The 15,691-nt window shown below is 33.8% G+C and overlaps 1 protein-coding gene across 1 annotated transcript; it reads left to right on the top strand.

Moving 5' to 3' along the window:
• The first annotated feature begins 531 nt into the window (after positions 1–531).
• LOC115961952 (receptor-like protein EIX2) lies at positions 532–2,289 on the top strand. The gene has a single exon (XM_031080837.1). It carries the CDS (start codon positions 532–534, stop codon positions 2,287–2,289), a length of 1,758 nt encoding a protein of 585 aa, XP_030936697.1.
• Positions 2,290–15,691: the final 13,402 nt, after the last annotated feature.

Raw genomic sequence — 15,691 nt, forward strand, 5'->3', positions numbered from 1 at the left:
GTTGTCAAGCTTGATCTCTACAACCCACTTTGGAGAGAAACTTACAATTGCAAGTCGTGCTTGGGGGGTAAGATAAGTCCTTCTCTACTCAATTTAACGCATTTGAGTTACCTGGACCTAAGCCTGAACAATTTTGAAGGTCAGTTACCAGCTAGTCTGGGACATCTGACCAACTTGAGCACATTGGTTTTATCTGTAAACAATATTACTGGTGAGATACCAAGCTCATTTGCCAACCTTTGCAACTTGCAAACTTTTAGACTGATGGCCAATGGCATAAGTGGGGAGATAAACTCAGTTTGTAGATGGTTTATCTCAATGTTCCAACAACAGCCTTGAATTGCTGGATTTGAGTGGTAATAAATTGCTTGGGGGCAACTTGCCTTACTGGGAGCACTCAAGAACTTGAAAAACTTAGATCTTTCAAGTTGTTCCTTTTGGGGTTCAATTCCAGATTCTATTGGGAACATGTCTTCCTTACAATTACTTGCCCTTACCGCAAATAAAATGAACGGAAGCATTCCAAACAGCATGGGGAAACTATCAACGCTGGAAAAGTTGGCTCTTGGTGGAGGGAATTCTTGGGAAGGTGTCTTAACTGAAGCTCATTTCCAAAATCTTACGCGATTAACATTTATAGAGTTGGGTATCTCCACTAGATGGTCATTGGTTTTAAATGTCAAACATGAATGGGTTCCTCCTTTCAGCTTGACATACATTGTATTCAATCGCATGAAGATTGGTCCCAAATTTCCAGCATGGCTTCAAACTCAAAATGAGCTCAACTCTCTTAGCCTCGTTGATGTTGGCATTTCTGATACCCTTCCGCAAGGATTTTGGAATTCCAGCTCAAGTCTTAGCTATTTGAGCCTTTCCCAGAACCAAATTCAAGGACAGGTACCATACTATCAATCTTATTCTATTACATATTACTTGGATTTGAGATTCAACAATTTCGTGGGGCAGGTCCCACTTTTTCATAGCAAATTTATGACAGTTTTATATCTTGAAGAAAATATGTTTTCTGGAGTTGTCCCTGAAAACATAGGTGAACTATTGCCCAATTTACTTCACTTGGTCCTCTCTTCAAATTTCATTACCGGTAGAATTCCACCTTCTATTGGAATACTTAAGAGCTTGGAAATTCTTGCTTTGAGAAATAATAGCTTGTCTGGGGAACTCCCTCCTCATTGGGATGATATGCAGTCATTATACTTTTTGGACATATCACGCAACAATATATCCGGTAAACTTCCAAGTTCAATGCGATTTTTGAGTTCACTACAGTGGTTATCATTGGGACAAAATCACCTTGAGGGGGAGCTCCCTTCTTTCTTGAGAGAATGCACAAAATTGGTAAGCCTTGATCTTGGAGGGAACAAATTCTTTGGAAACATACCAGTATGGATAGGAGAAAGCTTATCAAATCTATCAAGGTTAAGCCTAAGATCCAACTTGTTTGATGAAGTCATACCTCAACAATTATGTCTTCTTTCAAGCCTTCACATCCTTGATCTTGCACATAATGATTTGTCAGGAGGAATCCCTCAATGTTTAGGGAACTTGAGTAAAAATGGTGAAAGTAAATTTGCTAATTTCTTGGAACAAATTGCAATATTTTATAAAGGAAGAGACTATCTATATAGAAACACAATTTATCTTGTCCATTCTTTAGACCTTTCAGGAAATAATCTATCAGGGGAAATACCTGATAGTATAACAGACCTTTTAAAACTCAATATCCTAAATCTCTCAATGAATCACCTGACAGGAAAAATTCCCAAAAACATAGGGAACTTAAAAAGTTTGGAATCATTTGATCTCTCTAAAAACCAACTTTTTGGTCCCATTCCTGAAAGTCTGTCTTTTTTTACTTTCTTGAGTTACTTGAATTTGTCATTCAACAACTTGTCTGGGAAAATCCCATCTGGGAATCAACTTCAAACCTTAACTGACCCTTCCATCTATCAAGGCAACCCTTTGCTTTGCGGACTTCCGCTTTCCAAGAAGTGTCTAGGGGATGAAACTGATCCTAGAACAACTCCAAATGGCAGCGGCAATGGAGAAGATAACAATGATGGAATGGAATTTGGGTCGCTATCATTCTACATTAGCATGGTAGCTGGCTATATTGTTGGATTTTGGGGAGTTTGTGGCACACTAATTATCAAAACATCATGGAGACAAGCTTACTTTCGAGGCTTTGATAATTTGAAAGATAGGATTGTTGTTTTCATTATGGTTAAAGTTGCTCCTTTGATAAGGAAGATTAAGTTCGAGAGAAATTGAGGCGATGAGCGAGGAAGGACACTTTAACGTGCATTACCGTGTATTTCTTTTTATTGTTGTAATTCTATTCTGGAGTCATATAGTTAATTAATTATTAGTAAATAATTTTACCATTGTGTGAGGCATTTTCTATTTTTATTCCATCATGTGTTGTTGTAATAACCATTTCGAATCATATTTTATATTGTATTATTATTCTTTATTTAAATTTTTGTGTAAGAATATCGTGAGTGAATGTTATGTAGAACAGGTAGCTCAAGTCTTTCTTGAGCGACCTATGCTAGCTTCAACCTTCACTTGCCAGAGTCATATAGTTAATTAGTTATTTGTAAATGATTTTGCTATTGTGAGACATTTCATCTTTTATCCCATCCCGTCTCCTAAATTCCTAATAACTATTTCTCATCATATTTTATTATTTTCTCATTCTTGATATAAATTTTTTGGGTAAATTATGAATTTAGTTCCTAACCTTTATACTATGTGTCAATTTAGTCCCTACGTTTTGAACGTGTTAGTTTAGTCTTGAATATTTTGGTATTGTGTCGAAATAGTTTTTGCCATTAAATGATGGATGAAAAATGCTGAGTTAACTAACAGCTAAAATAAAATATTATTTTTATGCCACATGTACTGCCACATCAATATAAACTTTTTAAAAAATGGATAATGTTAAAAAATATAAATAAATAAAAAATTCCAAAATGTGAAGAAAACCAAACTGTAACACAAATCAAGAATAAACGTAAGTCTCATCACATGTGCTCCATGCGTGCTCTAAGGCTCTTTTTTTTGTTTGAGTTTAGTGTCATAATTTTCTATTCATCCCAATTTGAGGTTTATACTCATGTTCGATCATATTATGCATTTGCGAACTATTGATATAGTCAGGTGTGTAAACCTCAAATTAGTAGTTCGCAAATGCATAATATGATCGAACATATATGTAAACCTCAAATTAGAATGAATTGAAAATTATGACACTAAACCCTAAAAAAAAAAGTATCAAAGAACGCATGTGATGAGACTAGTTAGCTATTGAAATTTTTAATTAAGAAGGGAAGTTCCAACAATCACTCCAATCTCTCATCACACTCAAAAACTCAATAGTTCATGAGAAGTTCTAAGAATGGAAAATTTTTACATTTTTTGAGAGAGAGAGAGAGAGTAACAACCCACTTTAGACAAGTGTACAACATGCAATGAGATAGTAAGAGAAAGTATTTGGTACCAAATGATACTATGTCAGCGGTATCAAAATCCAATAATCGAGAGATATATTTACAAAAAATAACTACACCGCTAATAAATGAAAGACATGTGTTAGTGGGTAGTTATTTTTGCATACGTGTCTCTCATTTATTGTATTTTGATCCAAATGAACGTGATATCATTTAATACATAATACTTTTTCGACATAATAAAAAATAATAAGTTTTTCAACATATTCAAAATTTCAACATTGTTCAAGACTAAAGTCATATATGAAAGTGTGAAACTACAAGCCTAAAAAACTTACATTCATTTGTCATTTACTTAAGACTATCTATTAATTCTCAGAAAAAAAAAAAAAAAAAAAAAAAAAAAAAAAAAAAAAAACCATCTATTAGATCCAACAATGATTCTTCTCGCACCAAAGAATTAAAAAAGGTCTAACAATGATGCTTATCATTTTTTTTTTTTTTTCATTTAAGTAATGAGAAAGTTGTTTCTCAAGTAATAAATGATCGAGTAGCGGAAACAAACATAAGAAAGACATAATCATGAATATGTAGTTTACTATAATTTCAATAACACTCTTTTATTAAAAATAAATAAATAAATTTGAACATATCTTTTTATTCAGCGTTACATGAGACTGCAACTTTAGGTGCCATTTTTTAACCGCATGTATACCCAAGGTAAGCAGCTGAATTTCTTAGTAATACGTTAGCACAAATGAATTTCTCTTTTGTTGAAAAAAGATCATACTTTTTGGGTTTTTTCATTAATAGCATGTCCTTTCTATTCAGTTTGAAAAAGCTAAATGGAAAAGGACCAACAACACATCAGCATAAAAAAATATATGTTATAGTTAAATCAAGTTTTGCATTACTAACCTTGCATGCATTTCTCCTTTGATTCCTGTTGCATGTTTTCAAAGTTTTAGTTTTCATTTAGAAATATAGTTAAATTGATGAAAAAAATAGGAAAAACCCAAAAAAAAAAGAAAGGGAAATGTGGAAAAGTAAAAATTAAACCTTAATTCTTAAATAGGAATAGAATAAATATATTTGGAATAGAGTGTTGGGGGAACCACATTTGACTTCCTACAACTACTCTAAAAACAGGCCCGTGTGGTGTAATGTCGAAGGCCATAAAAGATTTGAGTATGTCTTCCTTATCACCAATTAGTTTTGAAGTGGAATGACATAGCTCACAATCTGACAAATGGTATCCGAGCCAAGGTCATGGGTTCGAGTCACGAGAGTGTTATTATGCTGGAGAGATTGTTGGGGGAACCACAATTTGACTCCCTACAATCACTTTAAAATTATCTCGTGTGGTGTGATGTCAAAAGTCATAAAAGATTTGAGTGTGTCTTCCTCATCACCATTTGGTTTTAAGGTGGAGTGACACAACTCACAATCCAACATAGAGAGAAGAGTAGAAGAGAGAGAGAGAGAGAGAGATGCAAAAGTAGTGAGTGATCGTGGGAGATTTTGATTTAGTGGGAAGTTAGTATTTGCATAGTGGGACATTTGTGTGTAGTGATTGAAGAGTGGGAGTCAATTATTCAAGGTTAAATTTTGTAAATGACATTATCTCACTTTGAAAAGTGAAAGTATTTTTGTTATTGGATTAATAATTATTTTCATAATTACTTTTATACCCTGATTTTTTTTTATCCAAAGAATAACATATTGGGGATATTTTAGGAAGTAGAAATGGCGATAACAGACTTTCTTGAGCCTCTTAATATATAGAAAAGAGATACACATAAATTTCTATCCCAAACCAAATCTGACTTCTCTCTCTATATGATACTAGGTTGTAATCCATGCTTACACACAAAAACATTCAATAATAATGATTATGAGATTATTTACTTAGGTGAGTAAATGACTTATTTGACATCAACATTAAGAAAATTAAAATGAACACTTGCCAAAATACATAGGAAAGTTCAATAAAAATATTGATCTTTAATATATATTTAAATAATAAGTTTTAATAAATAATATTTTAATTTAGAGAACTTTGTTTTAAAAAAAATAAATCATGCCAACAATTCCACAAAGAGACAAAACACAATTGATAGAGTTTTTAACCAAAGATGAATGACATTAAAAGGAAAATATGAAACATATAAAAATGATCGCACTTAATGAGACCTAGATCTTCGTCGTAACTTTGTGGTTGTCGTGTTACTCTTGTTGTTTTAATCATTCGTTGAAGACTGGTGGCAATGACAAAGTCTACGGCTCACCTTTCTTGTAGTGTCCGTGTGTGTGTGAAATCGGTTTTTTTAAGGGATTTTGATCCCAATTTTGAACATTATCTAGTTTCTTTTTTTAAGTTTATGTTGATGTGGCGATACACACGGCAGCCTACATGGCATTTATATAATATTTTATTTTGGTCGTTAACTATATTAGCATTTTTTATCATCACTTCATAGTAGAGACTATTTTAATGAAATTTACCCAACAATTTTTGTAAGAAGATCAATGGGGTTGCCATATGTCTTAACACAAGAGGAGTGGGTAGTAAAAAGGTACTAGTAGAAATAGGAGAATTTTGTAAATTAATGTTTCTTTTTATAAATATTTATTATTGAAAATGCAAATTTTTATATAATATTTGGTATCTAGTGATTTTAAAATGTTGCATTTTCAAAACACGAGTTCAAGTGCTAAAGACGTATTTACAAACATGATTTCCACTCTGAAATCATGTCCAAAACAACCTTTTTAAGTAAAATGCAAAATTGTGTTTCCTGAAGGAAATAACAAAACCTCCTTTAAGAGCATTTACAGCAAATGTGGTATAATTGTTGTAATACTATTTTAGCAACTAAAACACCAAAATGCAAGTTATAACAAAGTTGCTATAATCTAAAAAAAATAGCAACAAAGCTACGGTGGGTTGCCAAAAATAACAGCTCACTGTAGCTCCAAACTCATAAAAAATATTATTTATATCTTTCTCTGTCCTTTTCTCATTAAAAAATATTTCTTTTCTCTCTTTTTTTTCTTCTCTCTTTCTTCTTCGACTCAGGAAATTCTTAGCTAGTTCAGGACTACAAGGTCACCAAGTTGACCTTGTAGTCCCAGTCAATAGATTCAAGACACCTCACTAAAATTTGCTTACTTTTGTGCCACATCAGATAAAAAGCAACACCCACTTAACGTCTGTTAACACCATAAAAATCAAATCTCAATCTGAAAGGCAAAATCAAAATTTAGAAGTGAATTAGGCAAGTTATTGAAAGTTTTCAGTCTCAAAACTAGGGGTGTGCAACCAACCTGCCAACTTGCCAAAACTGACTCGACCCAACCCAACCCAACCCGTCGGGTCAAGTCAGTTTTTAGGGTTTGGTGGGTTGGGTTAGGTTACAAAATTTTTTTTGATGGTGGGTCGGGTTGGGCTTGGATCATAAAATTTCAAACCCGACCCAACTCACCCATATATTTAATATAGATTTAAAATATATTATATAATTAATAAATTTTTTTAAACAACTAGCTCTTCCTATATTATATAAAAGCCAATTAGTTTGTATAAACCTTAGTAAATTACTATTGTTGTTTAGTTATTGAAGTTGTTTGCCTTTAAGGAGTTACATTGATACTAATCTTTAGGATTTTTTTAATATATTTATATTTATATATTTTTTTGCTCAATTTAATAATAATAGTAATAAAAAAAATTGTCCAACCCATGGGTTCAACTCGACCTAACCCGATCCGGGTGAGTTGAGTTGGGTTGGGTTGGACTTATGTGATGAGTTGAGTTGAATTTTTTTTTTAACCTACTATGGTGGGTTGGGTCAAAAAATCACCTTAACCCGACTCGACCCAACCCACGCACACCTCTACTCAAAATTCCAACTTTCAAATTTCATTTTTCATTGTGCATCAAACTCCAAGAATCTGCTCTATCTCTAGACCACCTCTCCTCCTTCCGCTTTTAGATTGCTCACTTTAGGCCCAAGCTCAATGAGATCTACTAGGTCAGCAAGCTAAGAATTTCCCCTCTCACTCTTGTGCAGCAAAACAAACTAGGGGTAGCAAATGGGTGGGATTGGGGTAAGCATAATTGGGTTGGATATATAAAACTCATTTACCCATTAAAACCCATTTAACTAATTGCTTTTAACCCAAATCCAACCCAAACCCAATTATTATGGGTAAACCCCAACCCACCCAATTAGAGCATCCACAGCAGATGTGGCAAAAATTATGCCATTTTGCCACATTAAAGACCTATTTTATTATTTTACCACATCATTTTACAACATCCCATTTATTAGATGTTTTATTATTCAATTCTATACATTAAAATAATATTTACTACACATTAAAATAATATATTATCCCCTCTCCCATTATCATCAACAACAGCAATAACATCAACGGTACAACCACCAGCCACAAATATCCATTGCGGCAACAACACCGACAGCCACCACCGGCCATCACCACCACAGCCCACCACCACTGCCACTGTCACCGACCATAGCCCACAGCCCACCACCACCCAGATCAACTGAATCACCACCTGCAGCCTATAATTTAAAAAACAAACACAAATACCCACCATCACCACCACTACAACCCATCTCTATTACAAACCAACCACCACAATTTCTCACCAATATCAGATCAACCCAAATTGCAGCAAAAAAAAAAAAAAAAACCAAAGAAAGGCAGAGTGAAAGGCGGATAGAGAGGAGAGGGAAGAGGGTGAGATCGACGGCGGCCTTGGGGTGAGGTCGGCCCGTGAGTGAGATCGACGAGATCGAGCGTGGCTGAGTGATATTGATGGCGGCTAGGCGAGATCAGCGGTGGCGGCTACAGAGGGTGAGAGAGATCGGCGTGCGTTTCCAAGAAGCTGTCCTCCAAGCCCTCGCTGGCGGAGCGCACTGTCGTCGTCGGAGCTACGTCGTCATCACTGTCAGTGAACATCCCGAACTGGTCGAAGATCTTGAGAGACGAGTACAGAGATAATACAGGGAGAAGAGAAAGGGAACCGGTGAGAGAGAAGAGAAAAGAAAAAAAATGAAGAGAGAGGAGAGAGAAAAGAGAATAAAAAACTGTAAAAAATTTTGTAACATCTGTCCGTACCGTCTCATATTTGAGACGATACTGTAGCCGTGTTGCATAATTTTTGGGATTTGGAACATTTGATAAACTTCCATTTTTGTGATTGATGTGGCAAATGTGCCAAGTATTTGGCATTTGGCACATTTACCACATCTGATGCGGATGCTCTTACCCAATTATCAAAATTACCAAAATGTCACTAAAGTGAAAATGACCAAAGTACTCTAAAATCTTAAAAAAATGACTAAAATACCCATAAAACCCCAAAAATGACCAGAATACCTCCGAAACCCAAAAAATGACCAAAATACTTCCAAAACCTAAAAATTACCATAATATCCTCGAAACCCAAAAAATGACCAAAGTACCTTCGAAATCCAAAAACAAAAAACCAAAAATACCCTTGAAGCCTAAAAATGACCAAAGTACTCCCGAAACCCAAAAAATGACTAAAATACCCCTAAAACCCAAAAATTACCAAAATATCCCTGAAACCCAAAAAATTACCAAAATATCCCTGAAACCTAAAAATAACCAAAATACCGCTAAAACCCAAAAAATGACCAAAATACCCTCGAAGCCTAAAAATTATCAAAATACCTCCGAAACCCAAAAAATGACCAAAATAGCCCCGAAGCCTAAAAATTACCAAAGTACCCCCCTGAAGCCCAAAAAATGACCAAAATACTCCCGAAATCCAAAAAATTACCAAAATACCTCCGAAACCTAAAAAATAACCAAAATACCCTAGAAACCTAAAAAAAAAAACCAAAGTTTCCTCGAAACCTAAAAATTACCAAAATACCCCCGAAACATTAAACAAACCCTCTTATATTGCACCTCTAGTCTTTTTGCCCTGGTTTCATTTCATGCTATGCATGAAAAATATTGGTTTAATTTAATTTATTTTGTTTTTATCTTTAAGCTATAGATGATAGTGATACATCATTTTTTTGATAATAATTAGTAAGGTATGTCATTCTGCCGCACCTACATGAACCTACATTACTTTTTCCACATTATGACCGTATTAAGAGTATCCCAAAATATACTAACTATATGTGTTTGTGTGGGCACCCCAATGTGATTCACATAATTATATTAATAATTAGATTTCTAAAAGAATTATTAAATTTCTTAATATTCGTAGTAGAGAAAGATTTTTCCATAGCAATAATTGTTATAAAATAAGCCTCTAACAATCTAAAATATAAAGACAGCATCAATGTAATTGATGAGGACATATCTTTTTGTGAAAAATAAGAAATCCTACTTGGTCTCTACTAATCCGACAGAGATTTCAGATTTGTTTGGAAGTGGATATATATATATATATATATATCTTTTTTAATAGGGTATATCTACTGCTTGGCTCAAAAGGTAAATCAAGCTACTTGACATTGGCTTGGAAAAAGGAACCATTCAAATAACCTGTTGCTTTGGCTCAAAAGCTAAACAATCCAATCCGGAAAAAATTTCTACTTGCCTCGATGTTTTATGTCTTGAAAATTCAAGCTAGTTGAGCTGTGAATAAGAAATTGTTCAATAACGTTCTTCAGACAATACCAATTTAACCCACCTTCTAGGCTCATTTCCAATACTATCTTTGTAGGTATAGCAGTCTACTACAAATAATAATACATGCCATCTTAATGATGAATAATCAAATGTAAAGTAATAAATATGCTTTTGATTGGTAGTATTACATATGCGTATACAAGTTATTATTTTTACTAAATGAAGTTTTATTACTTAATGAAGCACATAATTGAAACAAAAAGCGCAAGAAATATGGGTTGTTGATCCAGTAAAGAAATGGACCAAACTCTCGGTTTTTCTTACAAACACTTGTTCTGCTACTTCTATTTTTGTTTATTTGTTATAAAATTTGTTGGGGTTCTTTATGTTGGGTAAAGTTTACATTTTTGGTAGGTTAGCTTAGCACAAAGATGGGTTTTCAAAACTCTTTCTTTATTAGTAAATTACACACATACCCAGTTATAGTTTTGATCCAAGAACCTCACCCCTCTACTTTTTAGTATATAGTATTATCTAAAATTTGATCATACATTCAACCATGGAATGCTCAAAATTTCAAACAGGCAGCAACAAAAATCCCGTTCCTTAGGTCCCAATTAATTTCAACCATGTGGCTAAATTAACCAATGCATCACATCTTCTTAAAAGCTCAATCAAAGCAACTTATTCACAAAAATATACCTCATGAGAAACTAAAACAATAATACCAACAAGAAGAAAGATTAATCTAATAAACCTTGCAATTGAATCTCAAACAAGCAAACTCATACCTTGTAATGCATTTACATATCTATAAAATTTGGAAATGTGAAAGAAATTTGACATCTACTAACTACTTTCATAGATTTAAATTACCAAACAAAAGTTCAGGCAATTGAAATTAATACAAAACCCAGTATTGTTCTAGATCTTTAAAAAATGAAAAGCCTCGAAAAGCAAGCTATATTTCTATTCTTAACACATACAAAAACAAAAGAGGGCAAAGATGAAGAGGAACCCAGATCAAGAATCATAGTAATAGACACAAAAACATGAATAAATTAGGGAATTGAGGAAGGTTAGAAAGGTACCACCAGAAATCTTCGACAGCGTCGAAGGTGTAGACCTTGCGAAGAGCGGTGCCCCATGCCGCACCTTGTTTGGGTTTGGACTGGTTGTCGAACCAGAAGGTCCAAATCCAAGATTCGAAGCTTTACCGATGAGTGATTGGAGGCTGAGAAAGTGAGGGGGAAAATGAAAACTTAACCCTGAAACGTTTGAGGTAAAGGCTGGGTTTTTTTTTTTTTTTGGGTGGGAAGGGCTGGGTTGAGTTTGGATATATTGTTATTGGGTTAAATGGGGTTCAATGCGTTTTTAGTTAAAACCCAATTATCAATGGGTTTAATTGGATTGATGCTCATTTAATCCAACTAATAGTTGGGTGGGTTTGGATTTAATTAGAGTGGGTGGGTTTGGGTGGGTTTGGGTGGGCAAACGAGTTTGGGCTTATTTTACCACCCCTAAGCAAAATGGTCTATGCTTGGTTGAGATTCGGTCTACTTGAACTGCATGTCCCATCTTCTTATTCTCTTTGGTTTTGTTTTTATGGTTGTTTGGTCACTTGGGTCATTGTTAATTTGTCATTTTTTCTTCTTCTTTTTTCAATGAACAATCATTTAATTGAATGCTTTTGATGGTAACATAATCTCATATTCACAGGGAATAAAATATGGCTTATGGATATGCTTCGAAATGGTCTAAGGGTGTGTGATAAGTACAAATTAGGTCCCGTATTTGATGTTTGTAGTTTATTGAATTTGTGTTAAGATTGTAAATCAAAGTTTAAATGGATGGGCTTAGTCCATACGAGCTTCCTATTGAAAGATTGCCTTAAAGGTGTTTGTGAAAATGCTTGTTTCCATAGTTGATGTCACTGAGCCAGGTAGTGCCAATTTAGTTTTTATCTTCCAACTGTTGTTCTCATAGTTTCTTCAAAAGACGATAAGAAAAAAACATGGCGTTTTTAGCTCTTATTCATTCAATACGCTATAATTTGAGTTTTTAGTCACATGAACTTTTGAACTCCCATGCCTTCCTTTTTTCTTTTAGTATTGGCTTAAATTCTCTACCTACTTTTTTTTAAGGTATTGGCCTGAGAATCCCTTTTATTTTTTTGGGCACGTGTTTACAAATACTTAGGCCTGAAGAGATTAGAGGGTAAGAGAATACTTCACCAATTTTAGTTTTTGGCAAATTTACAAGCATAGGCATAGTGTATGCTTTGCAACTATTTTCAAGGAATGTGCGTTATATTCTTGTTGCTCCACTGATTGCTTATCATTTTTTCACCTTTCTACTTCTACTTTAATTGCAGTTAATGATGGATGAATTGTTAAATTATGGTAGAAATAGTTTTTCTTCTATTGGCTTGCCTCTTTCAAAGTATTTGCCATTTGTTTTTAGCCAAGCTTGAAATAGGAGCTGTTCTAATCTCAAAAGGTATGGGTTGTGTGTGGTACAATAAGAGTGCTTATAACTATGTTTCAAGTTCCAATCAAATTGTTAGTCTATTTCACTTGAAACCAAATGAACATATAGAATTTTTGCAAGTAAATAGAGGGTTGTCTTCCAGGATGTTCCTGTACTAATTGAAATTTCTTTTTCAAAGTTACAAGATGATAAAGCCCCGGCTAAGCTACATCGCCAAAAAAGCATTTGAAGCATTCATGATGGATTGAAATCATGTATCCTGTCTTGCATGACCACTACCTAAGATTGAGGTCGAAACAAGGGGTCAGATCAACCTGTGGGGACATCTTGCGCTGAACCTCTCTTCCTTCTGATCAATAGTATGGATCCCCCTTAGAAGGCTCTTGTTTTCCTGTTGATGGACCCAAAAGAAGTAATCCTAAGACATGTTAACTTCTTTTTAGTTTGAAACAAGTGACATGTCATGTACATATTTTTGGTATTTGTTAAGTTATGTTTCTTATAGAGATTGTAATAGCTCATTGTTGAGCTTGTGAAAACAATTCTTCACCAACTCCTTTTTTTTTTTGAGGTAACTGGAACTTAATTTTTAGACCATTTGTTGAATAAACAAAATTTTTCATGTTAGCTTTGTCTCTTCAAATAATGATGCCTAGAGAAACCAAGCACTACATGCCATGTGATGTTCCATTTTTACAAGAGAAATTAAGAAAGGAAAGCTACAAAGTTGTTCCATGAGTTCCAAATAACAGAAACTTTAATTAGGCCTAATCATAAAATAGCACGTGTACAATTGGTGATTTGGTTCCAAGTTCAAACTGTAATTACATTATAGTACAATTTTGATCTTTTTGCAACTTCTATACAATGCATAATTTCAAGGCTTATAAACTTAAAGGAGTAAAGACAACATCTTAAGCTCTACAAAATTGTGCCCTTTAAACTTGTGGTTGATGCTTATTGCAAATGCAAATAGCATCCTTAGCTATTGGTCATATCATAGAGGATATAAGACACCTAGTAAGTCAGTTAAGAATCTGGTCCTCTGAGCATACATGCAGATATGTGAATTATGGACCTTATACACTTGCAAGACATGCACAATTCTTGAAAGATGAGGTTATACAGCTAGAAGGTATTCCTGGCAAAATTCTGCATCTTCTACCCATTGTCTCTATCCTTGGTTATTCAATCTTCACAGATTCTCTATTTATTTATTTATTTTTTGCCTCTAGCATATTTTTATTAAGAATGACTTCTAGACTGCTTGCATTGCTTTGCTTGGATTAGCTTTAATTGAGGTTGGCACCTTCTCAAAACTCCTCTCATATTCCACCCTTTAAAGTAAAGATTATCATTTCCAAAATGAATTTTACTAATAATGTGAAAAGCAAAAATTATACTTCACAATGTACTTCTTCTAATTTTACCATTTAGCATCAAGGTTTTGCAGTTGAGCTTCAATTTCATTAATCAAAAATAGTAATTGAGCACCAATTTCAGAATGCCACTCCTCATCATAAAAATTGGCTTCATAACATTTCAAAAGATAAATCACAAACATCATTGTAGTTATTGAAATATTAAGAAAAGAATAACTGCATTTTCTTACATTATCTTGGTTTGTACCATACATCCTTGTAATGGTTTTGTATAAATACACAAAGACACTAAGTGTCAAAATTGGACAATACATATATCAAATTTAAAGCTTCAGTAAAACTAAAAATTGGTCCCATTAACTTCAAGATAAATGACTTCAATCCCTAATGAATGCTTCAAAATCTTTTCTAGCAATGTAGCTTGGCTAGGGCTCCATCATCTTGCAATGTTAAAAAACAAATTTCAATCAGCACAGTAACATCCTAGAAGACCAATCCTTTATTTACTAGCAAAAAAAGATTCATTTGGTTTCAAGTGAAATAGACCAACAATTCGACTGGAAATTAAATCATAGTTGCTATAAGCACTTTTCTAGTAATCCACACAACCCACACCTTTTTTATAAGAAAAGCCCTTATTCCAAGCTTGGTTTAAAACAGACTGCAAGTACCATGAAAAAGGCAACCCAACAAAAGAAAAACTATATCTACCATAATTCAGCAATTTATCTATCATTTACTTGAATTAGAGCCGAAACCAAATAAAAATCCTAGTTGTATACTTGAATGGATGCACCCCCATTATCTGTAATTGCAATTCAAACCAACCAAATGCTTTAAGAATACTGTCAAGTTATGCTCAAATTTGCAGTGGCACCAAAAGCAACTAAGATAATGCCTCTCTCCAATTTTAGCATATGAAGAAGCAATATCAACATGATAAATTGACGTATTTGGAAGAAAAGTATGGACTTTGCCAACAAGTTGGATTTTCACAAACGTCTGAATATGAGGTACTTGAAGGGGAATAATAGAAGAAACAGCCTTGTCTATGAGCACATCCTTGGCAAAATCAAGAGCCCATTTGAAGATGTGCAACATTCATATTGTAGTGGGAAAACTACCAAAACCACAGTACCACACCCTACAGCCTACACCCAAAAAAAAAAAAAAAAAAAATCCTCAACACAAAAACTAAAAAATTACTCAAAGATGGAATATAGTAATAGAATAGTAGTACACTGTACACCTAATGATTACCTTTTGAAAGAAAAAACCTTTATTTTTGTTCAACGATTATTTGGCACAAGTAGAGCTAATTATTCTGTAGACAATGCACTAAGTTCTCAGATGGTGCACAACTACGACTTTTTAAAAAAGAGACAATGCACTCAAGGTTCCTAATCGTGATAGGTGCTTAAAAAAAATACTCGTTCTTTTATTATATGTTTTAATTTCATGTCTTTTTCCTTAACTCATGCAAGTCATATGGGTTTTTCCATTTTCCATCATATAATATTACGGTGATCTTTTCATTCAAAATTGAAACATCATTATAAGAGCTCAAATTAAACATGACTGTACTGTTATAGGCTACAGAGTACAACTCGAGAATAAAAGCCAAGCAGACCACAGACCCAAACAATCTGAAAAACCCATAAATGCCATAGCTTTTGAAAGAGAACAAATCAACACAATCCACGA

The sequence above is a fragment of the Quercus lobata genome, chromosome 9, assembly GCF_001633185.2.
Source record: "Quercus lobata isolate SW786 chromosome 9, ValleyOak3.0 Primary Assembly, whole genome shotgun sequence".
Classification (NCBI taxonomy): domain Eukaryota; kingdom Viridiplantae; phylum Streptophyta; class Magnoliopsida; order Fagales; family Fagaceae; genus Quercus; species Quercus lobata.